We start from the raw sequence: 25733 nt of genomic DNA, 5'->3' as shown, positions 1-25733 counted from the left end.
TTGTAATCATTTTCAGGAGGGGTTTATTTTATTGTGAAGGTAAATTAGTTTCAGGAGACAAACCATTATCACTGGCCTCAACAAGCAAGGAAATGTGTAAATTTGTAGATGTTTTAATCACGTAAAAGAGGTAAACACTCATAAGAAATGAGGGGGAAATATGCAGAGGTGTCCCCGGAGCTGCCAGCAGGGGGGCAGCCAAGCACCTTTCCATCCTCGTTTCCGGTTCAACGACGAAGGCCCATCCTCAGGTCAGTACGTTTCAAATTGAATACACCCTAAGCATTAAAGAAAACAATTTGAGTAACTCATCACTCTGTAAGACAAAAAAGACTGGTTTGAATTCCTACTAGATTATTGTTTTTAATAAATTCTGGATCTTATCTATGTCTATGAATAAATCCTGATGCAGGTTTCTTGGAGATGTGCTGATGTTGGTCCACTTTCCAGTTTTAAGTAGTCTTTATATATTATTTAAAAACTTTTAGTCCAGCCACAAATTTCTGAATAACAAACTGTTGTCTCCTTATTGGCAACATAACTGATTGAATGAAATGCAAACTGACTGAAATGATGAAAATGGATAAAGGTCTCTGAAGTAATTATAAAGTAATTAATTTTCTCCTGGATGTATATTTTTTCCTCAATGCTGGAGACCCAGTTGTTATTCCTAATTCATCCACTAGATGTCAGTAATTGTGACCAGGGGTGGAAATTAAGATTTTTACCAGCCACTATTTTTTGTTGTGACAAAAAGTAATTTCATATGATGATGCGTTTATTCCTCTCATCATGGACAACAAGTCCTGTGAATTTGGAGACATTTGTTGTTTTTTTGCAAAAGTTACCAGGGGGGAACCAAATATTTCAGTCGTCTGAAATAATCGGTTCTCCCTCTAAAACATGGGACGAAAATAATTTACCAAAAAGTCCTTAACTGTGTTTATTCCTCTCATCATGGACAACAAGTCCTGTGAATTTGGAGACATTTGTTTTTTGGAAAGGTTACCAGGGGGAAACTAAATATTTCAGCCGTCTGAAATAATCGGTTCCCCCTCTAAAACATGGGACAAAAATAATTTACCAACAACTCCTTATTTGTGTTTATTCCTCTGTATTATGATATTATTAGCACATTTTATTTTTAAAAGAATGTTTTTTTGTTGGTTTTTTTATGAGAAATATTTGCCCCTCTAAACAATTCTGTTAATAGATAAGTCATTATTTACGGAGACGCAGGAGGAACCGTATCTGATGGGGGAACGCGGCTCGACGTAACAGCAGCAACTCGACACATTGCTGCCCCCTATATGTCAAGAGGACAAATAACACCTTTTCTGTTCTAATTGCCAACCCGCCACAGTGGCGTGTGTGTTGATCAAATTCACCCAACACTTCAAATATTTACCCGCATTTGGCCGGTGGGGGGTGCTAATTTCCACCCCTGATTGTGACACACTGTTCCTTTAACAATCATTTATTTGCAGTCTCATAATAATTTCAGGACAAAGAAGTCTATTTTTCTGTCATCTTATTTATTATTCTTTGTGTTCAGGGATCATCTGATGAGGGCCGACTGGGACACAGCTGAGTCCTTCCCTGGTTGTTGTGGAAACCAGCAGATTCCCACCCTAGGATGAGGGTCTTCCTGCACCGCTTTGACTCGATGAGCAGCCTCTTTACCTGAGTTATGGCTGGGATCTATGACTACCATCATCTGTACCCCAAACCGAACACAGCAGCTGGAACCAGGTTCGTAAATATCTCTTATTCTTTAAAAAACAGAACCTAGATCAGGGGTGGGCCACCATCCTGCATGTTTTACTTGTTTCTCTGCTCCACCACACCTGGTTTGAATCGATGAGTGATTAACAGGCTTCTGCAGAAGATGAAGAGGTCATTTAACCATGAATCAGGAGTGTTGGAGCAGAGAAACAAGGAAAACATGCAGGATGGTGGCCTACCCCTGATCTGGATGATACAGGAGTTTGTTATAATTATGGCTTAGTATTTAAATTACAAATAAGTGTTGTACTTGGTGTTGAAACTGAGTGTAGTGTTTAGAGAAAAGAAGTGTATATAGGATTAATAATCATCTAAACTTATTGTTAAGTGTCTGTATGAGGTGCAGCTGGGAAAAAGAAGCCTTTATCTGTTCAGTGCAAGAATTAGTTTTATTAATAACCGTTGACACAATCAGCAGAGAAACAAGGCATGATGAGAAGACAGGAGGGATCAGATCTTGTTGAACGCTGCTACATCAACACTCTGAACCTGAAACAAAGCAGAAAGATGTATAAATCTAAACTTTCAATAATGACACGTTTTGGCCACATGATGGCAGTAATGTGTTTTTAATAATTTAGACCCAAAGCTAACTTACTAGGTTTTTAAAACTTGAGATGTTACCGATCATAAAGCATGGAGTATGGAGAAAGAGGTTTTATTTTTCAGGCTTTTAAAGACGCTACATCAGCCAATAATTACCCTGCAACACTTACATAAGTGTCAGTGAAAAGTTTACGCAACTACTGGCAGAGACGGTTTATCTGTGTAATACCACAGATGTTTAATGTTAGCTGGAGCAGCATTCTTTCACGCCAGTATGTTGGTTTTGAGGAGTTTATAAAAAGCAGACAGGTACTTGTTAGCCTAGCCTGGACAAAGACCTTTTTCTCCATACTATCTGACAGAGCTTTAAAAATGACCAGACTATCCCTTTAACAAGAGGTCTAAATTAAACAGTAATTTAGCCATTGCTTTGTGAGCAGAGTTCATTCTGAGCTCATCTTATTTATGAAAGAAAAACATAAGATTTCCTTTCTATTAATATTAAATTAACATACCGTAGCTGTCTATATTTAACTTATAAAATGTTTTCAGTTACAGTTATTCTGCAGAACTTACGTAGTCTTCAAACTTGGTGATCTCCTCCTCTAGCAGGTCTGTCCCCACCTTGTCGTCCTCCACCACGCAGGCGATCTGGAGCTTCTTGATGCCGTAACCCACAGGAACCAGTTTGGACGTTCCCCATAACAGCCCGTCGGCCTGAACCGAGCGCACGCACTCCTCCAGCTTCGCCAGGTCCGTTTCATCGTCCCACTGCAGCAGGCAGGAGAGGAAAGCACGGGTCAGGACAGAAGAGCGTTAAGATGGCCGCCTCAGGCTGTTAGGAGAAACCACAACTCACGGGTTTGACATCCAGTAAGATTGAGGACTTGGCGATGACAGCAGGCTTCTTTGCCTTCTTCGCTGCATATTCTTTCAGTCTCTGCTCTTTCAGTTTCTCTGCCTCTTCGTCTTCATCACTACCGAACAAGTCAATATCGTCATCATCATCTTCATCCTCTTTAACTGGAGCGCTGGTCTTCTGCTGGACGGTCGTACCCTGGAGACAGTCGGGTTTAAAGGCAAATGATGACTGAACTTGTCTTCTGTTTTAATAATGCAATCCTGACAGAGGCATCTATGGATCCACTCACATTTGTGCAGGGGGCAGAGGGGGCAGGAGTTTTCTCAAGGACAGCAACCCGACATTCCAGTTTGGAGAGAGCTGCTCGCAAGTCGTCCACCACTGAAGAAACGAGAGCAGAGTCGTGAGTTTCAACATGTTTAATGAAATATTTACTAAATCATTAAAGGTCTGAGTGAAGATTCAACACTAATGTACTTTAATGCGTTTCATGTTTGACTAGAAGCACAAAGAGGGCTATTTGTTTACGTTAAAGACTAAAGCGTAGACAAGGAAATGGGGTTTATAAAGACAGAAAGACCCACCTTTGTGTAAGCTCTGATTCTCCTGCTCCAGACTCTTGATACGAGAAATGATTTCTCCCTGATCAGCTGCACCAGTGCTGCTGTTGGTGTTCTGCACGGGGAGGACAGAAAGTTGGGTTTTACTGATCTAACAACGCGTTATCAGGCAGAACTACAAGCGAACTGACTATCTTCTACAAGCTGAAGTAGATCTCAGATTGATCTGAGCATGCTCAGTGCTTCCACTGACACACGAGCCGAGGGGCTGGGGGCACTTACAGGACGGGACTGATGGTTCAGGAAAGGCCCAGCTGACCCGCTCTTACAGAGTGTATTCTTCAGCTTGGAGGACGGGGGTTACAGGGATGAAAAAGGAAAGAAATCAGGAAATAATGGAGGAACAAGGAGAAACCAAGGAACCAACAGAACTGGGAGGTTATGGAGGAGATCAGAGTGAAAGCAGATGAACTCAAGGATTCAGCTGGAATTAAAATAAACTGCATGCAAGAAGGAAACAACCAGAGGAACGTAAAAAAGCCCAGAAAGCTGCACGTGTAGAGTCTTTGCAGTAAAATGTTATGTGTCACACAGAGCCACGATGCTGTGAGAAACAGCAGATACGTTCAGCCTTCATCACTGTACTTTATCCTTCCTGGCTCCAAGTGAAACATTTAATGTTGCTATATTCATATCTGCATTGCATTTAATCAACTCTTACCCCTGCTAAAGACTTCTGGATGTTCTCCCGAGCTCGAGCGATGTCCTGCAGAATGGTGTTGGCTCCAGCATCCTAAAAGAAAAAAAAAAGGTTCATTTTCTTCCTCTTTTGACTTCATAAAAGAACAGATTTAAGAAGTCAGAAATATAAAACCTCTACAGTTTGTTCAGCATCGTTTCACCATCCTGGGTGAGGCTGAAGATGTCATTTTGAAACTTATTTCACACCGAGGCTCAGAATTAAACAAATTACTTCTTTGGGGTTGATTTCCAGGAAGAAAGGAGACAAATTAGATAAGAAAGGCTAAATGTATTTGAGCCAACGCTCACCAGATGATGTCATTCAGAGCTAAACCTTTTTCATTATATCAGTAAATATAGCTATTTTTGATCAAATACCTCTTCTTACAGTTCAATTTCCATAAATATGAGTTATAAGAACCTAAAACAGAAAGGTCAAAGGTCACCTGTGTGGTGTGTGAAGACCCGTTCATTCGTTCATAGAACCGTCTTTCTGCTTCATCGTAACGAAGTTTGTCAAACCAGATCTTCTCCTGAGCCAAAAAGTCCACCGAACTCATTTTTCTACAGAGGACAAAGAGAGAGAAGGTTGTCAGGACAGGAAGTCGTGAAAAAAATAAAAACAAAAGAGTATTTAAGCTACTGCTGCTTCGAAGTTAAACCTACGATCAGTAAGGACTGAGTATTTTAGATTGAAATGGCTTAGAGGTTATTTTTAACTACTCTAAACAACTAGACTCCCCACTTGTACAAATGCTTAAAAGAAGATGGAAAAAATAAAATAATGATGCGTCATCAGTCAGTCATTCAGGAAAATAAAACCAAGATGAATGAACATAAAGGTGAACAAAGAAAACATGATGGGGAACAGAAAACTCGATGAAAATGAACTGAAACATCTGGAGCATCTGGAGCAGCTCCACTCTCCCGGTTTGCTCATACTTGTCCCTTCTTGGGGCCACAGATGCAACTGATGGCGTTTCTGCTTCTGGCCTCCGACTCTTTGTCACCGCACGGCTGCCGTGGAAACGGCCCTCCGCAGCGTCGTACCGCCACTTATCCAGCCACACCCGCTCGCTGTCCGGGTGGAGGAAAAAGACGACTCCCGACTCTTCCTCCACCTCAGGGACCTCGGCTGGCTCCTCTTCCTCCTGGATCGGGTGAAGAGCGTGGAAGATTTCTGCTTTGATCTGCGGGACCACCCGTTTCTCCTCCACCACCAGCTCCTCATCTTCCTCCTCCTCCTCTTCTTCCACAAGGCTCTGAGGGTGCTCACTGCCTCTGGAGGTGGAGGTGCAGCTTGGCCGTTTGAAGGAATTGTTGCCGTAGAGGTTTTGGTAAAAGGCTGCTTCAGCGCGATCGTACAGAGGTTTGTCTAACCACACCTCTCTCAGCAGCTCCACCGGGATGCGGGGCAGCCCGTTAATCGACTGCCGAGCGGTCGGCGTGACCGCCGCCTGCTGGACGGGCGTCGCAGGAGTCGGGGCCAAAGACTGATACCCTTCATCGGGTGTTCTCGACGCAGTGGAGAGATTAGATGGACGCTGTAGGTTCAGAGAGTTTGGAACTGATGGCTGAACAGATTCTTGGACAAAGCGGCGCTCTGCTTGGTCAAAGGTCATCTTGTTGACCCACACCGCCTGTACGACGTGGTGGCAAGCCGGCGCCACGGTGGATGGAGTGTTTGAACGTTTCCCTGAGGACTGCTGTGAGGGGTTTGTTTGGGACGTCCCGTTGGTGGAGTTGGCCAGCCAGCAGTGGTAGAGGTTCTCTGCTCGCTCGTAAACGTTGCGTTCAAACCACACGTTGCCACACTCCGACTGCAACCCTATCAACACAGCGCGCTGCTCGGCTGTGTGACTGCTTGGGTCTCTGGGTTTTCCTTCACTTCTCACTTCCTCTGCCTTCCCCTCGGGGCGACTCCCTGGATTAGATGAGCGTTTCCTGCGGCGGCGGCTTTTCCCACCGCGCTTCCCATCTCCATTCAAGCTTCCGTTCTCTGGGGACGACGACGTCTCTCCGTTTTTCTGGCCCGGTTCTGCCTTTTTCCTAGAACCCGGTGCTGCCTTTGTGGGCTGGTCCATCTGACAGCAGCTGGGAGGCTGATCATGCTCCCACTGATCCTTGACAGAGAACTGGGAGATCTTCTTAGACATCTTTCAGCCATTGTAGAACAAAAAGAGAACAACAAGTACAAGCTTTTGGGTTAGTTACAAAGAGGCAGGAAGACACAAAAGGGTTCATCTTTAAGGCATGCCTCATATCTAAGACTTTACAATCAAATACTAAGAAAAACAAGCAGCATGCTGGAAACTGGATGGTGTTCATGCAGAATAATCCTGTTAACTGATCAACAAATTTATTAAAACAGAGAGAGAGAGAAGCCTAAAACAGCTGCAAGGACTTCATACAGTGTAGTCCCTTATTAATATTACTGCTGTTACAGAATATAAAATTTTACTTGCACCATCTTAGTACAGTAAAGCTAACTGTGTAAATTTTAAAATACATTTTAAGACAACTAAACAAGAACAAAGCAGATTCATGCAAGATATAAATGTGTTACATCACATCATGCAAGTCATGCAGTTTAATGGTTGCATTCCCCTAATGTTGGATAATTTGACAATAAAAAACAAACAAAAAAATACTATAATGGAACTTTTTTGTGGCAGTGGTTCTCAAACTGTGGGGCACGACCCATAGAAGGGCCTGACGGGTCCAGTTTTTATCCAGTTTTAACTTTAGGGCCTAAAAATACTGAGAGGAACGGGTTAGTTTTACTGAAAATGACCTTTGCTAAAAAATAAAACAAACTCACTGCAGCTTTAAATAACTGGACATTACTAAGATGTTATACATTTACATTTGTTGGGTTTCTGTGCACAAACTGCCGCGTGCTATGGTTTGTAAAAAATAACTGCACATTTTTTATCTATTTTTGAATAATCCGAGGCTGATGGAGACATCTTTTTATTCTTCTAGCAAAGTGCGGTTCTTATTTGTTCTTTATTTCCAAATTTAAAAAGAGAATATCACAAAACCAAAGTCACATTTTTGACACAGTGACATGTGGTGTAAATGTTGTCTTATATTTTATCTTTTTTCCCAAATTAAAAGTAGTTTTGTTGAGCCGAAGAGGAGGCCTGTCGATTTGGGTAACGGTACGAAACGTTTGAGAACCACTGCAGTTTGGGAAGTTATTTCCTGCTCGACATTTATCAGAATTTAAGCTCTCGACTCACCTTCCTCGGTAAAAGTGTTGCTCTCAACCTAGTGTCAAAGTCAAACGCTCAACAAGTTCTTTTCATCCAGGAAACCGCAGGCAGTTAAAAAAGAAATTTAACAATCATCACCTTGCAACATTGATAAATCTGACACTCCCACAGTACAATTAGGACGGTAAATAAATGACGCAAAGCTTAAAAAAAAAAGTCCATCTGAATGCTTCAAAGACAAAACTCTACTTCTGAATATGAAGTCACAGGAAAAAAGGTCATAAAACAATAAAATCCAACATGTTATAACTTCAAACTTGGAGGAAAATTTAAAATAAATTCTTTGGCACAAGAACTTCAATTAAAGCCTTAAATGTTTCCTGAAGACTCACTTATCTATCAATGTTTCCTCTAATCTTTAAATAAAATCTATTTGCTCACCTTTCTAACCCAGTTTTATTGGTAAATCAAATTTTTATACATTTTCTTAAAAACATGCTGGAAAGACATCAAACCCTAAATTTTACCTTAAAAACCAGTAAATATATACATAGTTTATATGTAACACATACAAAGATTGCATACTGTCTTGATATATAGTGACTTAAACGATACATAAACAATTACAATTTTATATTTCTGAAACTACAAACCTACAAAATGCAAACTGTGAAGGCGGCACGTTGTTTGTCCTAAAGGCGTAAATTTAAAATGGGTCACAGATGTTGTGTTCAGCAAATAAAAAGGAAAGATTTCATGCAGTTATCAGAAACATTACTGTTTTCTTTTGTTGTTGGAAGGTATTTTTAGCAGCAGGCTTTGTGCTCCGCTGAGCGTTCCTGACAGCAACTTCAAGTAATTACCCACAAGAAATCCAAATGTGGTTAAACCTGACATGTCTGTGTACATAAGGTACTGTGGAAAAGTTTAAAACTGAACATGTTGTTTGTTAAAGTGGCCTTAATTATTACTTCTCCAGGAAGCTTTTCCTTCAGGGGTATATTTGGACTTTTTCCATTCGTTTCCTTTCCAGTTTTTGTGCCAGGTACATGTCATTAGGTGTGCTTTAAAAGTGAACCAACACTCAAGTCTTTACGAGATATAAAAACATCTTTAAGTTCATCTACTGTGTGACACATTTTCAGCTAATAACTCACTCAGAATCGCATTTTTTATGTTAGAATACCATTTAATGTGGGTCAATTTGTTTGTTTTCTGGTATTTTTTATACATTCAGCAAGTGCTGGGCGATAAAACGATACATATCTTGGGGACAATAGAAAAATGTCTATCTGATATATTTTCTTCTATCGTTTCTATCATATGTGTATCAATGATGCATGTAAATATTTCATAACGTAGGCTACGACGAATGTATTGGTGTTGTCACTTTGCATAAATTCAGTTTATATAAGTGATAAATAATAAGAAAAAATAACTATTTTGCGAAGAACCTCCGTTTTGCGACATGACGCTGCTTTACGTGTGGGGCTTTCTGTGCGGCGCCGTGTTTTCACCATAAGTGCTGAAAGATGGAGACGCATGAAGTATCAAACTCGGGGTCGCAACAAGTAGAGACAGCTAGCAGGCAGCCCAAGAAGAAAGACTTTTACCAAAACCAGGGGGACGTCTGTGATTTGGTTCAAGAAGTCCGACACGGAGCAGAAAAAGGTAATATGCTAACTCTGCTAATGCTAACTCTGCTAATAGACTGTTTTCTCATCTGACGCCAACACAACAAACCTCTTTTGTCACTTAAAGAAGAACCACGAAAAAGAATATTTAACAATCCAAAAAGTGCAAGGTCAAACAAGTTGTGAAAAGTGAAAATATAGCCTGCCGAAGATAATGGAGTCTGTTGTCATTCGATACTGTTACGTCTAACAGGTACATATATATTGCTGCACTAAAATGCAGCAGATCTCATTTGTGAAAGTTCAGTTAAATGTCACTTCGAAATAAAGCTTGAAAAAGGTAAGAAATTAGATTATTGTTTCATATTTTTCAGAGAATAACTGACAAAGTAATTGGGGTATATCGTGATATAGGATTTTTCCATATCGCTCAGCACTAGCTGCTGGTAATAAAAGTGCCTAAATATCCAAATAAAACTTATGTTTTTTGCCAAGTTATTTGCTTTCTGAAGATGCAAAACTGGTTTGTCCTTTTAGTTTCTAAACCTTTTATTCCAGGATGATTCACAGGGCAGAGGAATATAGTTTAACAAGCAAACCATTCCTCTAAAACAGCTGAAAGGACAAAAAAAAACCTTCAAAAACACCTGAAAACTATCAATCACGACCACTTTAAAGACAGTCTGGCTCCTTTGAAGGAAGTATTGAGGCATGACTAAAGTGATTTGCACAGTGCTGTACAACCAAAATGTATAAGGACCACTTTAAATATTTCAAATTGAAGTAAAAATGCTTACAAAAAGGGTTTAAAGAGGCTGGAAAACGGGCAAGGACACTTGAGCATTTAAGATGGAGTCAGTCATTCTGTTTTATTTTCTATAAAAACCCAGAACAAACGCTGTATTTAAATAAGACAAATAGGTAACTGTGAATAAAAGTCTCTCATGTCAACAACCTGTCTATCAGAGGCAGATAAATTAATCTCAGCTGAGGTGTCATTATCTAAAAAGGTGCTAACCTCGACAATTAGCCGTCCTTTTTTATCGGCGTTTGGGCGACATTGGTGAGCATTTCGTGATAAAACGTCGCAGCTTGCAGTAAAACATGATAAAATATTTGACTGACACTTAGATGGGAGGTGACAGGAGGTCCCTGAAGCCCGGGAGGGGGAAGGCGTGACAGCCGCTCCGAGCCGCGTTAGCTAACAGCCCCAGCTAGCCAACATGCTAGCCTCGGCTAACTCGAGCTAAACGCGCGCGGACGTTTACTCGTCCTGGAAATTAGTCCCGGCGATCCGGTCCCACACTGAAAATACGGCTGTCAGCCGGCGTTGACGATACTTACTGCTGCCTTTTTGTCTTTGTTTGGTGTCGGAGCAGGCCGGCGGGGGAAACGCGTGTCTCTCCAGCCGTGAGTGACAACGGGAAGAAGGAGGAGGAGGAGGAGGAGGAGGAAGCAGGAGCAGCGGAGTGATCTTCGAGGACGTGGGGGAGGGGAGCTCCGGCCCATCAGGTCCCCTCATACTCACAATCACTATTAATAAAATTAACCATTGTTGCTTCTAAATTACATATTATTTCAAAGTTTAATTTACAGACTAATATTCTTTAATCTATCCGTGTTTTTTCTGCTTATGCCTCATTACCGCTCATCTTTTATGACTTGTTTTATTACAGCTGCTGCACTGATTTACATGGAAACCCATTTCAGCCATTATGATTAAATACAACCTCCAAAGTCATGAATATGAAATACTATCAGCATTTTGACTTATTTCATAATTATAAGATTCCATCTGGGATGATATAGTGCCTTATAATTATAATTGACTTATGATCTCATATTTATGGGATGCTAAGCTTTTGTTTTTATCTATTGCATCACTATGAAATAGCAGAAGTCATAAGTTAGATCATTTTGAAATAGCAGATGAGATATTAGGTCATACTATAGTTTATGAGATTCTTAGTCATTGTTTGAAATAGTAATTCATTAAGTCATAATTATGAGATTATATAATACTGAGATGCAAAGTTGTAATTATGATGGTATCTTGTAAATACGGCTGTTTTTTTGTCCCAAGTGGTGGAAATGCACTTTTACTCACAGACAAAACTGTATATTTAATTTTCTTGAATATAAACTAAATTTAAATCTTATTATTTCACCACTACAAATTTAGTTTTCTGATCATGATTTGGAAACGGGCCTAAAGAGGCTGTGGAGTGAAAATAGTCACTTATTTTGATCATTTTTGTCAAAATGTCTTAACTAATCACTATTTACCCCTAATAATCCGTAATAATCCAAGATTGTTTGTTGATTCAAGTTGTTAAACATCCTAAAAACCTGTTTATAATCAATAAAAATCAAAAAGGAAATTTGCTTTGTGTTTGAACAGACAATGAAAGAATTCAGTAAACAGAAAAAGTTTGTTAATGACGCTTTATAAAAAAAATGGAAGTTTTTCAGAAATGACCAGCAGCTTTTACATACAGTACATACAATTTACAGTTTTTAAACACAGTATCATACTTCAAGGTCAGCAGCTTTTTTATCATAACTATGATACAGATCTTTTTGTGTCTTAAGTCAAATATTGATTTCTTATTTGTACATTTTAATACATCACCCATTTTCATTAAAAATCTACGCTCCACTTCACATGCACGTAATCCAGATTAGTTTAAGGAAACTGCAAAGATCTCTATGCCTAATGTTCCTTTTACATTACTGCTTTAATTCAAATTAAAAAGGATTACTCTTACTGTGCATGTGAAAGAAGGCAAGGCCATAGATCACAAACAGACTCGTGACAGTTTCAGGAATAAAATATTGCTTTGTTCAAAGGAGTGGCACACAGGTGTAAACGTGTTTGTTAAACAAAAACTACATAAAAGTAAAAATTATTTTAAAAAAGAGATTTGAGCAATTTTAAAAGTCATCCGTTTTAATCGTCCTGAAGACAACACTCCCCGCTGCAGGTTGTTGACCAAACTCCCGAGCTCGCTCGGTGGCCGACTCCACGGCGCTCATGACAGACGCCCTGACGCCGCCCCGTTCCAGCGCGTGAAGCCCGTGGATGGTCGTTCCGCCCGGGGTGCAGACCTCAGAGCGAAGCTGAGCCGGATGCTTCCCAGAATCACGCAATAACCTCCCAGCACCCTGAAACACACCGTGACAACGAGACTGAATTAATATGATCCAATGTTGCAGCTTTTTTCTTTTTAAACAAACTGACCAGAACAGTCTGGGACGCGATGCTTTGGGCCAGGGCACTTGGCATGCCCATTTTAACAGCTCCTTCAGCCAGAGCTTCAGCAAAAAGGTACACCTGCAGAGAGGCAGAGAAGGATCAACAGGGTCCAACTTTAACTGCAGGTATTATACCGTCTAACAACTAAATTAGTCCCCATGGGAACTTTCTGAAACCAGGTAAAGAATCTAAATGATTCCTTCAGTTTAGCTCACAATAAGGTCTGCATAGCTTTGAACATCAAAAGTTACACCAGTGATGCTTTTCCTCTTTAACTTGAGTTCCTTTAAACCATGGGTGTCCACCATCCTGCAGCTTTTAGATGTTTCTCCACTGTGACACAACTAGTGATTAACAGGCTTCTGCAGAACCTGAAGACCTGCTGAAGAGCAGAGAAACATCGAAAACATGCAGGACGGTTTGTTTGTTCAAGCAAAAGGCTGCTTGAACAAAGTTTGATGTTAAAAGAAAGAAAAAATAATTTGGTACTTCCTATAAACGGACATCCCATCACAGCGAGCACGACAGCTAAAGTCAGCTCTGAAGAGGAGAAAATAAACATCTGGTCACATCTGCCTGATATATTTGTCAAAGCTGCATAAACAGCGTGATGAAGGACCTTCTTATCAATATGGAGACTTACCATCAATTAATTAGATAAATCTATCAATGATAAGAAAAACAAATATGTAGATAACTTCATGTAAAAAGCACTGGTTTCATCCTTATATGATCATTATTTCACATTCACTGGAATCATTTCCTTAATTGTGTGACTGCTGAGTCAGCATTAACACTGTTTTACTGTTTAGTTTCTTCTGTGCATTTGTTTTAAACCAAACTACTGCTTACTTTGCACTTTTTTAACCATTCATTTGCTTCCTTTAAAGATTTCTTCCTCCAACAATCAGCAAAAAGGGAGGACAGAAACGTTTTGCGACTCACAAAAGCCACTCCGCTCCCGCTCAGGCCTGTGTGGATGTCTATCCAGGCCTCAGGCCCCTCTTCCACTAATCCACAGTGTTGCAGCAGAGAACGGAGCAGAGCGCAATCCTCCGGTTTGGCGTGAGTTCCTCGTGCAAACAGGAGAGCCCCCTCCTGAACGACACAGGGAAGGTTTGGCATCAGCCGGATGACAGACGAGTTCTCTGGAAGGAGCTGAAAAGATAGAATTAAAACAGAATGGGATTTGTTTAGATCAAAACAACAATTTATTTGAAAGTATTTCCTGTATCACTCACCTCCTCTAGTGTTGCCAGGGTGACTCCTGCTGCGACCGACACGATAACGTGCTTGTTGGTGACGTGCTGACAGATTTCAGTCAGAACCAGTGGAACCAGGAGGGGTTTGACTGCAACAAAAACCACATCTGACCCACAAACTACGTCTTCGTTGGAGTGAGTCACCTCAACGCCAAGCTCCTGAAACCGTGAAGAAAGTTTCCGTTTATCTGCACAACATCTGGCTCATCAAGCACACAGCTGCTGGTTTAACATATTCTTCTCATTTTTCTGTCTGAACAAGAAACGCAGAACAAAATGTCTAACCGTACCTGAAAGCGTTCCAGGTTTTTGGAGGATGGTGCGCTCACTGTGACGTGTTCAGGAAGAACGTCTCCTACAACAAACGGCAAACGCTCGATCAGAGACTCCTTCACTCAAACTCTGCTCCGGCGCTTTACCCCCGTTTTACCGCCGCTCCGCCCTCACCGGGTAAGATGCCTTTTGCGATGCCAAAAGCCATGTTTCCTGCTCCGATGAAGCCGACCTTCAGCTGCGAGTCCATTTTCACCTGAGGAAAAGCAGAAAGTGTTAGTCCTTCAGGATAACATGCACTCATCTGATATCAAACTAAGATCATACTGTCATACAGAATATTAGAAATAAAATGCACACCTGCCTGTGTAATTTATCATTTTATAATATACAAATTTAGATGTTTAAAGCAAATTATGTGCAGAATAAGTAAAAACTGATGGGGTTAGGAGACATAAAAACTAGTAGTCATTGAAACTCATGTTTGATTAAATCAGCGCAGCAATAAATGTGACCTTGTTGAGATTTTAATGGTCTGAAAAACGATCCAATGCTTATTTTGGAAGTTGTGTTATTAAATACTTGTTTCTCCTAAAATAATGATTTTCAATGTTTAGTTTAGTTTTTTCTGAAACATCATAAAAGCAGTGCATTTTATTTTCCTACCGCAGCACGGCTAGATAGCTACTTCTATCTGTCGGTGCTACCCGTCGAAAACTGCTACCGTCATGTTTACGAACCGAAAACTACAGCAGTTTGTGTTAATGTTAAATATCATCATCGGATAATATTGAGTGACAGCATTGGAACAATTTATATCCACAATGAAAACCTTTCTAAAACCACAAAATCACTTCCTTCATCAGAATATCCTACCTGTTTAAAATGAAAAGCTATCACAGATTTATGCACTAATCCCTTAACTAGAATATCCTACCTTTATAAAATATAGTGGTAGCATATGTTGATGCACTAAAACCCTGCATCAGAATATCCAACTCAAAAAAAGACAGAATGACACAGAGTATCAGACAAGCTTTTATTATACATACATTAAAAAAGACATCTATAAATACACTTTGCACATGACTAATTTGTTGTATTTACAACTAACCTTGATGCACTGGCGTGGCTGACCAACATTCAAAGGTTTTCCCACCTTTTGGCATTTGTCACACTCCATAACCTTCAAAAATTACAAATTATATACACACACAGTTGATAAAAATGAAAGAAGTTAACACAAAAACAGGTTTAAATAAAACATACCCAGTGGTCGATGTCTATGGACATGCCAAGCCAGTAAAATCTGGAGGATAAAGCTGCCCTCGTCTTCACAACCCCCAAGTGTCCTCCAACTGGAGATGTGTGGAACTGTTTAAAGATATCCCTGGCCTCCTCTTTGGTCCTGATGACCTTCCTGGGTCCAAAGAAAAGCTCTCCTTCTAAATGAGGAAAAAAGAAAACTGCTTATTCATTGTATGACTGAATGGATGGATGTTGTTGTTGTTGAACGGATACCAACCCTTCAGAGTAAATTTAGAAGAGTATCTCCGGAGATTCTGTTTTTGAGACTTCACATACCCGTCAGGGTAAGATCCCGTGGACAAAAAGCTGAAAATTTCTATCCACCTTCCTTCCATTGCCTAAAAAGAAAGCATGTTTAATTACTACGTAGCACATCTGTCGTAATATCAAACACCTCATCACAGTGTTTTTTTAGCTAGAAAGGTTTAATAGAAAAATGATATTACTTAACTATATGAAAAAGTTGTTTAATTAATTACGAGCACAAAATAGACCGTGTTTGTCACGTTGACGCTAAACAAAGGTAGTCATTTGTTGTTTACAGTATAATACCGATATTACAGACCATCTATCCTAAACTTAATACAGCAGCTTGACAAGCAGTTATAAGCTAAAACTTTACAATTAACAGTATTTGTAGTGATATAAACAATAGGACTAATTTCTTGTTTACAGTACGGTAACGATGTTGCAGACAACAAAAAAGTCATTTATGTTAATATGTTTGAGATCATATAATAAAATAAAACTTACCGTAACCTTCGGAGAATTGAAATAGAAAAATTAAACTTCTACAGGTAGCAAATATCGATAAGAAATCTGTCGAGTAAGCGACCTGTGTGATCAGAGCAGCGGACTCGTCCATCGCTGTTTACTGTTCGCTAGGCTAGGCTAACGCGGAGGCTAACATGGATGATGTGACGTTTAAGGGGTAGAACTGCAGATTTTTAGCTACAATCGTGGCAGTATTTCATATACGGGTTCTATAAACCGTGCCGATAAAATCTCGACATGGTTTATTAACAAAAAAAGCAAAAACACTCAAACTAGAGAGTGGCCGTAATGCTAGGCTAGCTAGGCTAATACCGGGCAGATTAGACGAATATGCTCAATAAACACACGTTCGCATTTGTCTGAACAACCATAAAGTATCACGCAGTTAATTCAACACGATAAAAAATTTGTTTAAACGCTGGAAACGGGACTTGTATTCACCTGACTTGTCTGAGCTGCTGATACCCGGCGTGTTTTCAGCTAAAATTCCTGTTTCATTTAAACCTTGAGCCAATCGGCTGAGTAAATCAGAGGTAGGTTCGTTCGTTTTAGTCTTCTGCCCGGCTAAAGTGGGTGGAGCTCTTTCTCGCCAGCGTCTTATAGCCCCGCAGGTTTTCCGTTTAGGCCGTGAAGTAAACCGAGCGCACCCAAAGACTGGTACTAAAACGGAGCGATGCCATTGGCTGCTTGGTGGCGGAAGAAGCGTCAGCATCATTTCAATCAGCTGTGGGAGACTGAGAGTGTCCGGGAAGCAAAATCTAACAGGTAAATGCTTTAAAATGCGTGCATCTTCTTGTGTTTTTACTTGTTTAATGTTTAATTTGTTGTTCTGCTAAAGCTGCGTTTTAGTCTGTTTAGTTTATTTCACAGCAGAGTTTTTCTGCAGGGCAGACATGCCTGGACAAGCCTCACTGTGGGTTTTTTATTATTATTTATTCCTCTTTTAAATTAATTAATTCAGATTTTTATGTTTTGCATAAAGAAAAAACAGTTTGCCTGAGCTTGATGAACGTGAAAAAACTTATGCAAGCCCGATCCAGAAAGTAATTTTTGGTATCTTCAAACATTTTTTAACCCTAATTGATGGAATGTCGCCATCTTGTGGCCGCCTTCAGTATCGATTTAATTCCATTCATATCAGGAGAACCAGGAGAACCTGTCCTCACCTCCCAACGAGAGGACACCTAAACACAATAGGACTTTTCAAATGTAAAATGAGGATTTTCAGGATGATACAAAACAGGGAAAATAGTCTGTGGCTTGGCAAATTCACCAAACACTGTAGTCTGTCAAAACTGAGGATAAAAAAGTACATTCAAAGTACTTTAATATTCCTAGACTTTTGCTGTTTATTGATAATCTCAATAAAAAACAAGAATAGCAAAAATGACTGAGGAAGCAGGTAAATCTTTTAACTTATGTTAAAAGAATCCCCTTTTCACAGTTATTGTCATGTAAAAGTTTTTTTTTTTTTTTTTTTTAAAAAAGTCTTAATGGAAATAAAAGAAAAGGTTTAGGTCGAATGCATCTCGCTGTAATGAGACCAACAAGCACAAACTGGAGAACGGAGTCAGAAAAGTGTCAAACAGGAAGCAGCGAAGGAGATGGAAGTGTGTTGTCTTGATGAACAAAATGTCTGTTAAATTTAGTAAAAGTGTCTGACAGATAAACGCTAAACACCTCATGTCAGAGCTACAAATAAATCTGAGAGCAGCTAAGTGACTGATGGTTCTCCTTGCATGTTTTCATGTGTCGATCCAGACATGAGCCCCCTCCTGGGCCACCGTCCCCACTTCCTGCTCGTCGTCTGCCTCCTGACCTGTCCTCCTGTCAGCGGCCTGTTTGAGTGGTTGAAGAACACGTGGACTCCTCCTACAGCAGCGCCTCCTCCTCCTGCTGCAGCAGCTCCTGCACCGCTCGCAGAAGATGCTCAGTTTGAGATGATGACTGCAGATGAGAAGTTTCTGACGGAGGCGAAGCAGCTGGAGTTCAGCCCGTTAGACGGCTGCCATTACAAGGTAAACACAAACACCTGCGCCTTCAAATAGAACAAATATAATTTCTTCTGATGGATGCAGATTAAAACCAAAAGGAAAAACTGTACTTTTGAGGAGACAAAGTGAAAACTAAGAGCTAAAGTTCTGAATGACTGCTAGAACTAGTAGAATTTAAAAGTTAAAATTAGCAGAACTTGCTTCAGTAGCAGAAATGAAGCAAGTTTTCTAAAGAAAGGTTTAAAGAGCACAAAGGTTTTCAAGGATTTGTGGAGCTCTATATGCATTTCTCTTAGAAAAATGTTTAAAGTCAAATAATTCAAAAAGTATAAAGGTTAAAAAAGTCATATCTTAACATTTTGATACCTGACTGTCTGAAACGGTAGTTGTTCCAACACAATAATCAACATTCACACACTCAGTAGATTTCCCGGAGAATGAATGTTGTTATTCGAAGCTTCGGCCTCCTCCCAGGTGATCTCTCGGCTGAAGTCCAGCTGTGAGCGTCTATCTGAGGAAAGCCTGGCAAAGCTCGGAGTCGAACTGTTTAACTGCCAGGCTCAGATCGAGGGGCGCCGGACGTTTCCCTGCACAGAGGAAATGGTAAAATCTTTAAATAATATATTTTTAACACTTTCACGGGGTGTTGTAACTCTGAGTTGTGATTTTCAGACCATTAAAGAGTGCACAGCTGACATGGATCCAGACACGTGGAACGCGTACCACATCGTGAGCAACCGAGCGCGCTCCGTCTGCTACGCCACCCGCCAGCAGCTTTTTCGGCGCCGAGCGGAGCTCACAGTTAACGCTCTCATCTCCACTGCCACCAGCCAGCTCGGTGCAATGAAGGAGCTGAAGGTAGAGCCGGGTTCTCCTGTTTGACCTGACGTGGTTTAAACGTTGCCGGGGCTGCAGCTGGTTTTTGTTTTTCGAACAGGAGGGACAGCTGGAGCTGAAGGACCTGACCGCGGCGTCTCTGGACAAACTGCTCGAGGGCCACGGTGCTCTGCAGGCTCAGCAGGGAAAACTGCACCAAGGCCAGGAGCAGATGGAGAGCTCCCTGAAGGAGAACCTGGAGCGTCTGAGTCGAGAAAAGGCCCTCATCGCCTCCGGACAGGAGCTGGTCGCTCAGCTCATTCAGGGCATCACAAAGAAAATGGGTGAGAGTTTCCAGATGTTCTCAGGTTTCTGTTTGGGTTTTAATCCTGATTTATCTGCACATTTCAGCTGTAATCTTTCTTCCAGGGCTTAGTTTTTTCACTGCTTATTTATTCACTGAAGATCAACAGCTGGAGTCCACGCCTGATTTTTGTTGTGGCAATTCATGTGAAGTTTCTAAGCTCTGAGTCAGACAAAGATAATCACTGAGCTGAAACGAGTCTCAAAGTTTGAAATTATGCTTTTTCTTTTGTTCCATTTAGAGAACGTGAGTGAGCACCTGCAGATCCAGAGCTCGGAGGTGCAGGATGGCCACAAGGTGATTGTCGAGGACCTCTCAGACGTGAGACGACAAGCTCAAGACATCTACCAAAAAATAGGTCATTTACCAACTTTATGCTTTTTTTCCCTAATTAAAACTATCAGAAAATGAAGTTTTATAAACCTGTTTGCTCCGGTGAACAGACCAGAGCATGTCTGAGTTCCTGCAGTACCAGGACCAGACCTCGCAGTACTACACGGACCTGACGGACAAACTGGAGCGCATGAACGGCACACTGGGGTTCATGCTGCACCTCCTGGATAACATGCAGAGTCGCGTTGAGGAGAGGCTTCACTTCATCCAGGGCTACCTGGGCTGGGCAGGTGAGGCTCGGATGACTGAACCTTCAGAAGACTGGTTGTGACGTTCTGAAACCTTCCTCTCCTGCCTGCAGGTTTAAGTCTGACAGCCATGTGGACGTGTGTGGCGCACGCAGGATACTTGGTGCTGTGTGCAGTCCTGCTGTCGTTCCTGCGATGTTCGGGTTTCTCCCGAGCCGTGCTGCTGCTCGTGGTGCCCCTGAACGCAGCGGCGGAGGTCAACCAGCAGCCGGCGCTGGATCTGAGCGGCCTCAGCCTGCTGCTGCTCGCGGCGTCTCTGGGTTAGCATGTTACAGGACAAACAGAAAGCCTACCTGAAATCTGAGAGCGTTTCTCACAGCGTTTCGTCTGCAGGTCACTGGTTTGTGAGCCAGCTGTGGGCCTGCTTCCAGAGCAGCAGGAATCCAGCTGCCTCGCTCTTCATCAGCCTGGAGCCTCAGAAAGAGCTGACATCAGCAGGAAACACATATCCTCCATCGTCTACACCGCAGAGGTGAGTCTGTCTGCATCTGTTCGTCTCACTCAACCTTTTTAAAACCAGCTAAACTGAGTTTCCTGTGAAAACACTGAAATTAGCTGAAGCTTTTTTTAAAGGTTGGAGATGCAGAACAAGTTAATGGAGCAAGTGTGCTGAAGCAAGTTTTAAAGAAAATGGGGAAAAAAAATAAAGTTAAATATTTAGACAAGTTTTAAAATGAGAAAAACCAGAAGTCACAGCACCCATCCCCTGAATGAGCTGAATGTTTCGATATATGAACAGCTAAAATGACACAAAATGTGCAGAAGGAAGGCCGAAGAGGAGATGGAGGTAGGTGGACAGAGGACAGAGGACGTCTCTCTGTGGAGACCCTGAAAAGATAACGGCTAAAAAAGAAATATGTAGAAGTAGTTGGACCAGGAAAACTGCTGAATCAGCATCACTCAGTAAACATAAACACTGTTTTTGTCTTTCAGGGATGTAAAAGACGACGTCATTGAGCCGGACGACTTGTTGACTCAGGACCATTTTTTATCAGGTCAGAAGAGTTTAAAAACCAACATGAATTGAACAGATTGAGTTTTCCATGTTCTCCTGATGTCTTTGTGGACAGGTGACCTCAACATTTCAGCAGTGACTCCTCCTCCCAGGAAGTCCAAGTTTGTCTCCCTGAATCAGTCCACCCCCAGAGCGGCAGCGCCTCCGTCCGTTCTCTCAGGGGTGAGTCGGTCGAGTTGATGCTGACTCGGGTGATATCAGGACTTTCTGCATCCATATAATTATTTCCCAGGCTCTGATTGACGACATCCCCCTCAAGAATCTGGGAGGCGTTTGTGACGCTGAGAACTGGAGCGACTGGAGGAGCGCGAGTCCCGCCCCGTCGCTGCTCACCAACAGGTGGAACTTTGAGGATTTTGTCAAACTTCACAGGATTGTCTTAAAGGCAGGGAAGCTAATGGAAACTTTCTGCTGCAGCTCGCTATCCGGCCGGCAGCTGTGCAACGGAATCACAAAGACGGGGAAAGCGTGTAAGAAGAGAGCCGTCCCGGGACAGGAGTTCTGCCGAGTCCACGAGGGGGGGCACGCCTCCTACACCCTCTCCTAAACCGCTCAACTTTCTTTACATCCGGTTTGATGAAGAGCTGCTGTCTTTGCTAATGAGCTTTACATCTGTAGATATTTTAAATGTATTTGTTTTATCAGTTTAGTTTTAAATAAATGATTCCTCTGCCTGTTGTTTAACAGTTCTTCATAAGGAGGGATGGAAACAGTTTTAATCAAGACACTTAAAGCAGTGTAAGTAGAAAACATTTTACTGGTCAGAGTTTAAACATCGATCCAAACTGGTGCATGTTCACAGTACTTCTTATTTTATTGGTTTTATCCTGGCCACCAGTTCAACCCTTATTCATAGAAACTGGAAAAAGGTTTATTTTTTTATTTATATTTATATATATATATAAAAATAAAAAAAAGAAACACTCCTTTAATTTTAGGTTCTGCCACCACCTGGATTTAAAAAAGAAACTAGTAGAATAATTTAACAAAATGAATAAAACTGAAAAAATAGACCAGCTGAAAACTTCTTGTAACCACAACCAAAGAAAAGAAAAAGGTCTGCAACACTGACATGTTCCAGTTTGATCCTGCAGGCTTTAATTCAAGCACATTCAGGCTCAATCACTGTCTGTACTTGTGACCTCTGACCTCTAACAAAATTGTGCAACAGCTCGCCGGTCTCGCTGTCATCCGGCTCCGAGGCGGTTTTACTTCCGGGCTGCGTCGTAGTTTGCAACAAACCAATCGCACGTTTCCTTCAAAGCTGCAAGAACAAGAAAACAGGTCAGTCCAGATGAAAAGGTCCATAAAAACCTGCATTTTCTGACAACGAGTCGTGGCCCCACCTTGGTGGAAGGGTGTGAATTTGAAGCTGGGCAGATAGCGGCGGAGCTTGCTGTTGCTGGCGGTCTTTTTGAACTGGCCGTCGGCTTTACTGGTGTCATACTGAGCAACCGAGGTCAAGGAAACCACAGTTCTGCCACACGCCCTGAAGCCCCGCCCCTTTCAACCCTGAGCGTTAAAGCCTTGTAAGTGCGTACCATTTCCCATTTAATCTGCACGACTCAAAGGATACCACCACTTCTCCTTTAAAGCCCAAAGACTCAACAACTGCATCCGCTGCTTCTCTGATCGACACCTCCTCTTCCTCACCGACTGCAACAAAAACACCCAACTTCACTTTGAGCTGCGGAAACATCCGTGCTCTCAGGCAGGAGGACTCACCGGAGAGGATGATTGGCTCCACCTCTGGATACTCCCTCAGGACCCAGAGGAAAAGGCGAGCCAGGTCCAAAGAGTAGATGAACTGTCTCCGGGGGGAGCCGGAGCCCCACACCACCAGGGGCTTCCCCTCCTCTAAGCACCGACACAGAAGAAAGAAAGAAACCTTAACGAGGCGCACGCCTCCATGCTGCCCTGTGAAGGAGGCTTACTTTGAGCGATGTATGCTTTATGTATGAGGCCCGGCAGCACGTGGCCGTCCTCGATGCTGAAGTTGTCATGAGGTCCAAACACGTTTGTGGGAATCACAGCTGTGTAGCAGCGGCCGTGCTGCTGGAAATAACCTCTGTGAAACGTAGGCATAAAGGAAAGGTGAAGCCAACTCGTTGTTTTTGTCTCCATTTTGAAAAAAACAAGTTAACAGCATACTTGTTTTGAACATCAATCATCCTCTTGGCGTACGCATAACCAAAGTTGGAGTCATGAGGTGGACCGTTATGGATCTGGTGCAGAGGAGAGTTAATAACTGTTTCTACATCATTTCCTGATTGTTGCTAACACTGTGGCTCATCTGTTACCATGGTTTCATTGATAGGATAGGTGGTCTTATCTGGAAAGATGCAGGTGGACAGGCAGGAAACCACCTTGACCACGCCCACTTGGTGCGCTGCCTGCAGCACGTTGTCGTTGATGGAGACGTTGTTCCTCTGGAGGCGACAGACAAACCAGCAGCGTCTTTACACCACACCTGAACACCAGGAAGTTCTCCACAGAGCAGAGGAGGAACTTACCCAGAAGTCCAGGTTGTACTTCATGTTTCTGAACAGCCCCCCCACCATGGCAGCCAGGTGGATGATGTGGGTGGGCCGGTGTTTCTCAAACACCGCCCGCGTCTCCTCCTTGTTCCTGAGGAAGAATCAGGGGGACATTAAGCTCCACGCAGACAAAAATGTCCCTTTTTGTAGCAGACGCAGCCATGCTGGGATACTGACGTGAGATCTGCATCTTTGGAGGACAGAAATATCCACTCCTCTCCTTCCTTGGATGCTCCTTCCTCCTCGACCACGTGCCGGATGGCCCTGCCCACCAAGCCGGACCCCCCCGTCACCAGCACCCTCACGGGAGCAGAGCGTTCAGCCTGGGCATTCATCTAAAGCATCCGTGATAAAAGAGCAGCAGATCGTGACAACTTTCCTTAGGAAGCTTCTACAACCAGCTCACTGCTGCCTGCAATAAACTTTGTCAAAGTTCTTTTAATCGCCGTCATTTTTTAAACATTTAACCCCTAGCAAAGACAGTATTACAATATAAAATAAAAATAACTGATGAAGAAAATGTATGAAAAGGTAAAACTCCTGTAAGGCATAAATTAAAATACACAGAATGGATATAAAAAGGTGTTAAGAGTCCAGAACTAAACTATGATTATAAACTGACCCGTCACAGTTGGTATGTTAACTAAATCATTTTACAAAGGTTCGGGTTAAAACAAATTATTCTGGTTAAATGAGCTTTAAATGATGCCAAAATCATGTATTTGGTCTTAAAAAAGAAAGTTAAAGTTTTAAAGCTCTAAATAACGTCCTGAACTTTTACTGAACAATCTACAATCATCATAATTCAGAAAATGTTGTTTTTTGTGAATGTTCAGAAGCTTTTTCAGTGCTTAGATTAAATTAATCAGTTAAATGTTTTTAAATACTTAGTAATCTACATACAGATACAAATAAAGTTTGCCTAATTGATTGATTAGTAATAAACATTTATTCACACCAAACACCACAGAAAACTGCATTCTTATTATAATTTCTCCATTTTACTGGTGTATAAACTTAATAAAAGCATGTGCTGATGAGTCTGATTGTTTGATTTTGTAATTTAGGTAGTTGAAAACATAAACTAGCAGTCTGTGGGTTACTGAAAAGTCTGAAAAATCCAGGATGTTTTATTGAAGCAAAAGTTTAAAGTTAAACCAGAAGCAGCTTTTAATTAGAACCTAAACAACCCAGGTGAGAGGTGGAGTTCAGTGCTTGTCCTAATTATGATGAGAACAGACAGAGATGACGTAAAGACACTTAAATGGTGCAGAAGAAGCAGCAGGACAGGTGAACGCCACGTCATTCAGTATCTCAGGTGAGGAAACATCCTGAAAGCTGTTCTAACAAACCGATTCAAACAGAAGATTAGAAACTAAAGTTCATCTCTACAATCCTGATATGTTCCTGAGACATCCCGGCTTCCTTCTGACCTGTAAAACCAAAGTTTCTGTCTGTGTCCCGGCACAAAACCGCTTTTAAAACATTATTTTATTTACAAAATCTAAATTTTTATATAGTTTATATATAAACTACATAACAGACATAATATTCCGGCGTACAGATGAGGTAAAACAAAGTTTATTTAGAGTTAAATTAGCATGTGAACCCGCAGCTGCTCACCGTTCAGCCGACGGAACTCAATCCGGAAGTGATCTAGCTGCAGAAACACGTGATCTCCCCTCAGCCAATAGAAACCCGAGGTTTACGTGTCGCCCAAACCACGTGATCAAATGCATTTCTTTTTAAATTACCTTAGTTTTGTTCACACAGTTTACATAACAGGTGCAGAAAGAGATAAGCAGTCATGACAAATTTAATCAATTAAAAGAAAACAATAAAAAAGACAAAAATACATCAGATTACTTTGAGTAGAAATAATTAAAAAATGAATTAATGCGGTTCTGATGTGAATGAATTCCATGTTGGTGTAAAGATAAAGCTACAGTTGTCTATAAACGGGCATGTTTTCAGTGTGTATACACAGAGTCCTGATGTGGACTTGAGACGGTGCAGAGAGTCCTGATGTGGACCTGAGTCGGTTCATGGAGTCCTGATGTGGACCTGAGTCGGTGCAGAGAGTCCTGATGTGGACCTGAGTCGGTGCAGAGAGTCCTGATGTGGACCTGAGTCGGTGCAGAGAGTCC

General features: G+C 41.6%; 4 protein-coding genes across 9 annotated transcripts; 1 reads left to right on the top strand and 3 right to left on the bottom strand.

The window, feature by feature from the left end:
• Positions 1-2153: 2153 nt before the first annotated feature.
• Positions 2154-10845, bottom strand: eef1db (eukaryotic translation elongation factor 1 delta b (guanine nucleotide exchange protein)). 4 transcript variants are annotated; one of them, XM_017429111.3, is made up of 9 exons: positions 10691-10845; positions 4941-5058; positions 4475-4546; positions 4036-4098; positions 3778-3868; positions 3483-3574; positions 3191-3388; positions 2908-3102; positions 2154-2274 (listed from the first exon to the last, which is right to left on the bottom strand). In XM_017429111.3, exons 2-9 carry the CDS (start codon positions 5052-5054, stop codon positions 2236-2238), a joined length of 864 nt encoding a protein of 287 aa, XP_017284600.1. In that variant the 5' UTR covers positions 5055-5058; positions 10691-10845; the 3' UTR covers positions 2154-2235. The 4 variants fall into 4 exon arrangements, with proteins under 4 accessions (XP_017284600.1, XP_024864568.1, XP_037830065.1 ...); XM_025008800.2 differs by lacking the exon at positions 10691-10845 and adding an exon at positions 10365-10383; XM_037974137.1 differs by lacking the exon at positions 10691-10845 and adding an exon at positions 5437-6677.
• Positions 10846-11776: 931 nt separating this feature from the next.
• pycr3 (pyrroline-5-carboxylate reductase 3) lies at positions 11777-16771 on the bottom strand. 3 transcript variants are annotated; one of them, XM_017429115.3, is made up of 10 exons: positions 16661-16744; positions 15663-15783; positions 15407-15582; positions 15252-15323; positions 14312-14393; positions 14155-14219; positions 13844-14023; positions 13548-13760; positions 12588-12680; positions 11777-12511 (listed from the first exon to the last, which is right to left on the bottom strand). In XM_017429115.3, exons 2-10 carry the CDS (start codon positions 15778-15780, stop codon positions 12281-12283), a joined length of 1230 nt encoding a protein of 409 aa, XP_017284604.1. In that variant the 5' UTR covers positions 15781-15783; positions 16661-16744; the 3' UTR covers positions 11777-12280. The 3 variants fall into 3 exon arrangements, with proteins under 3 accessions (XP_017284604.1, XP_017284605.1, XP_017284607.1); XM_017429116.3 differs by lacking the exon at positions 16661-16744 and adding an exon at positions 16199-16654; XM_017429118.3 differs by lacking the exons at positions 15252-15323; positions 15407-15582; positions 15663-15783 and having other exon boundaries at positions 16661-16771.
• A 98-nt stretch (positions 16772-16869) lies between these two features.
• Positions 16870-21723, top strand: bmb (brambleberry). The gene is made up of 13 exons (XM_017429113.3): positions 16870-16984; positions 17981-18237; positions 18688-18816; positions 18886-19071; positions 19151-19373; positions 19635-19751; positions 19837-20016; positions 20088-20294; positions 20368-20506; positions 20968-21029; positions 21105-21211; positions 21282-21388; positions 21467-21723. Exons 2-13 carry the CDS (start codon positions 17983-17985, stop codon positions 21594-21596), a joined length of 1842 nt encoding a protein of 613 aa, XP_017284602.1. The 5' UTR covers positions 16870-16984; positions 17981-17982; the 3' UTR covers positions 21597-21723.
• A 196-nt stretch (positions 21724-21919) lies between these two features.
• On the bottom strand, positions 21920-25260 carry LOC108243566 (GDP-L-fucose synthase). The gene is made up of 10 exons (XM_017429103.3): positions 25210-25260; positions 23764-23921; positions 23563-23677; positions 23350-23478; positions 23201-23274; positions 22984-23117; positions 22775-22906; positions 22626-22705; positions 22396-22495; positions 21920-22313 (listed from the first exon to the last, which is right to left on the bottom strand). The coding sequence occupies exons 2-10, from the start codon at positions 23919-23921 to the stop codon at positions 22258-22260; spliced, it is 978 nt and encodes a 325-aa protein (XP_017284592.1). The 5' UTR covers positions 25210-25260; the 3' UTR covers positions 21920-22257.
• Positions 25261-25733: the final 473 nt, after the last annotated feature.

Source organism: Kryptolebias marmoratus, linkage group LG24 (genome assembly GCF_001649575.2).
Source record: "Kryptolebias marmoratus isolate JLee-2015 linkage group LG24, ASM164957v2, whole genome shotgun sequence".
NCBI lineage: Eukaryota > Metazoa > Chordata > Actinopteri > Cyprinodontiformes > Rivulidae > Kryptolebias > Kryptolebias marmoratus.
This window is presented reverse-complemented; position numbering and strand designations above follow the sequence as displayed.

What these genes read in the sequence shown, in the direction of transcription:
- pycr3 (XM_017429115.3), bottom strand. Translation starts at nt 15,780, where the DNA reads ATGGAAGGAAGGTGGATAGAAATTTTCAGCTTTTTGTCCACGGGATCT. An exon ending in CCATAGACATCGACCACTGG is followed by an intron (nt 15,324 to 15,406) that starts GTATGTTTTATT and finishes TAATTTTTGAAG; the next exon opens with GTTATGGAGTGTGACAAATG. An exon ending in CGCAAAAGGCATCTTACCCG is followed by an intron (nt 14,220 to 14,311) that starts GTGAGGGCGGAG and finishes CGTTTGTTGTAG; the next exon opens with GAGACGTTCTTCCTGAACAC.
- bmb (XM_017429113.3), top strand. Translation starts at nt 17,983, where the DNA reads ATGAGCCCCCTCCTGGGCCACCGTCCCCACTTCCTGCTCGTCGTCTGC. An exon ending in GGGCTACCTGGGCTGGGCAG is followed by an intron (nt 20,017 to 20,087) that starts GTGAGGCTCGGA and finishes TCCTGCCTGCAG; the next exon opens with GTTTAAGTCTGACAGCCATG. An exon ending in TCAGGACCATTTTTTATCAG is followed by an intron (nt 21,030 to 21,104) that starts GTCAGAAGAGTT and finishes CTTTGTGGACAG; the next exon opens with GTGACCTCAACATTTCAGCA.
- eef1db (XM_037974137.1), bottom strand. Translation starts at nt 6,650, where the DNA reads ATGTCTAAGAAGATCTCCCAGTTCTCTGTCAAGGATCAGTGGGAGCAT. An exon ending in TCTTACTGGATGTCAAACCC is followed by an intron (nt 3,103 to 3,190) that starts GTGAGTTGTGGT and finishes TGCCTGCTGCAG; the next exon opens with TGGGACGATGAAACGGACCT. An exon ending in TCACCAAGTTTGAAGACTAC is followed by an intron (nt 2,275 to 2,907) that starts GTAAGTTCTGCA and finishes GCTTTGTTTCAG; the next exon opens with GTTCAGAGTGTTGATGTAGC.
- LOC108243566 (XM_017429103.3), bottom strand. Translation starts at nt 23,921, where the DNA reads ATGAATGCCCAGGCTGAACGCTCTGCTCCCGTGAGGGTGCTGGTGACG. An exon ending in TCCAAAGATGCAGATCTCAC is followed by an intron (nt 23,678 to 23,763) that starts GTCAGTATCCCA and finishes ATTCTTCCTCAG; the next exon opens with GAACAAGGAGGAGACGCGGG. An exon ending in ATCCTATCAATGAAACCATG is followed by an intron (nt 23,275 to 23,349) that starts GTAACAGATGAG and finishes CCTCTGCACCAG; the next exon opens with ATCCATAACGGTCCACCTCA.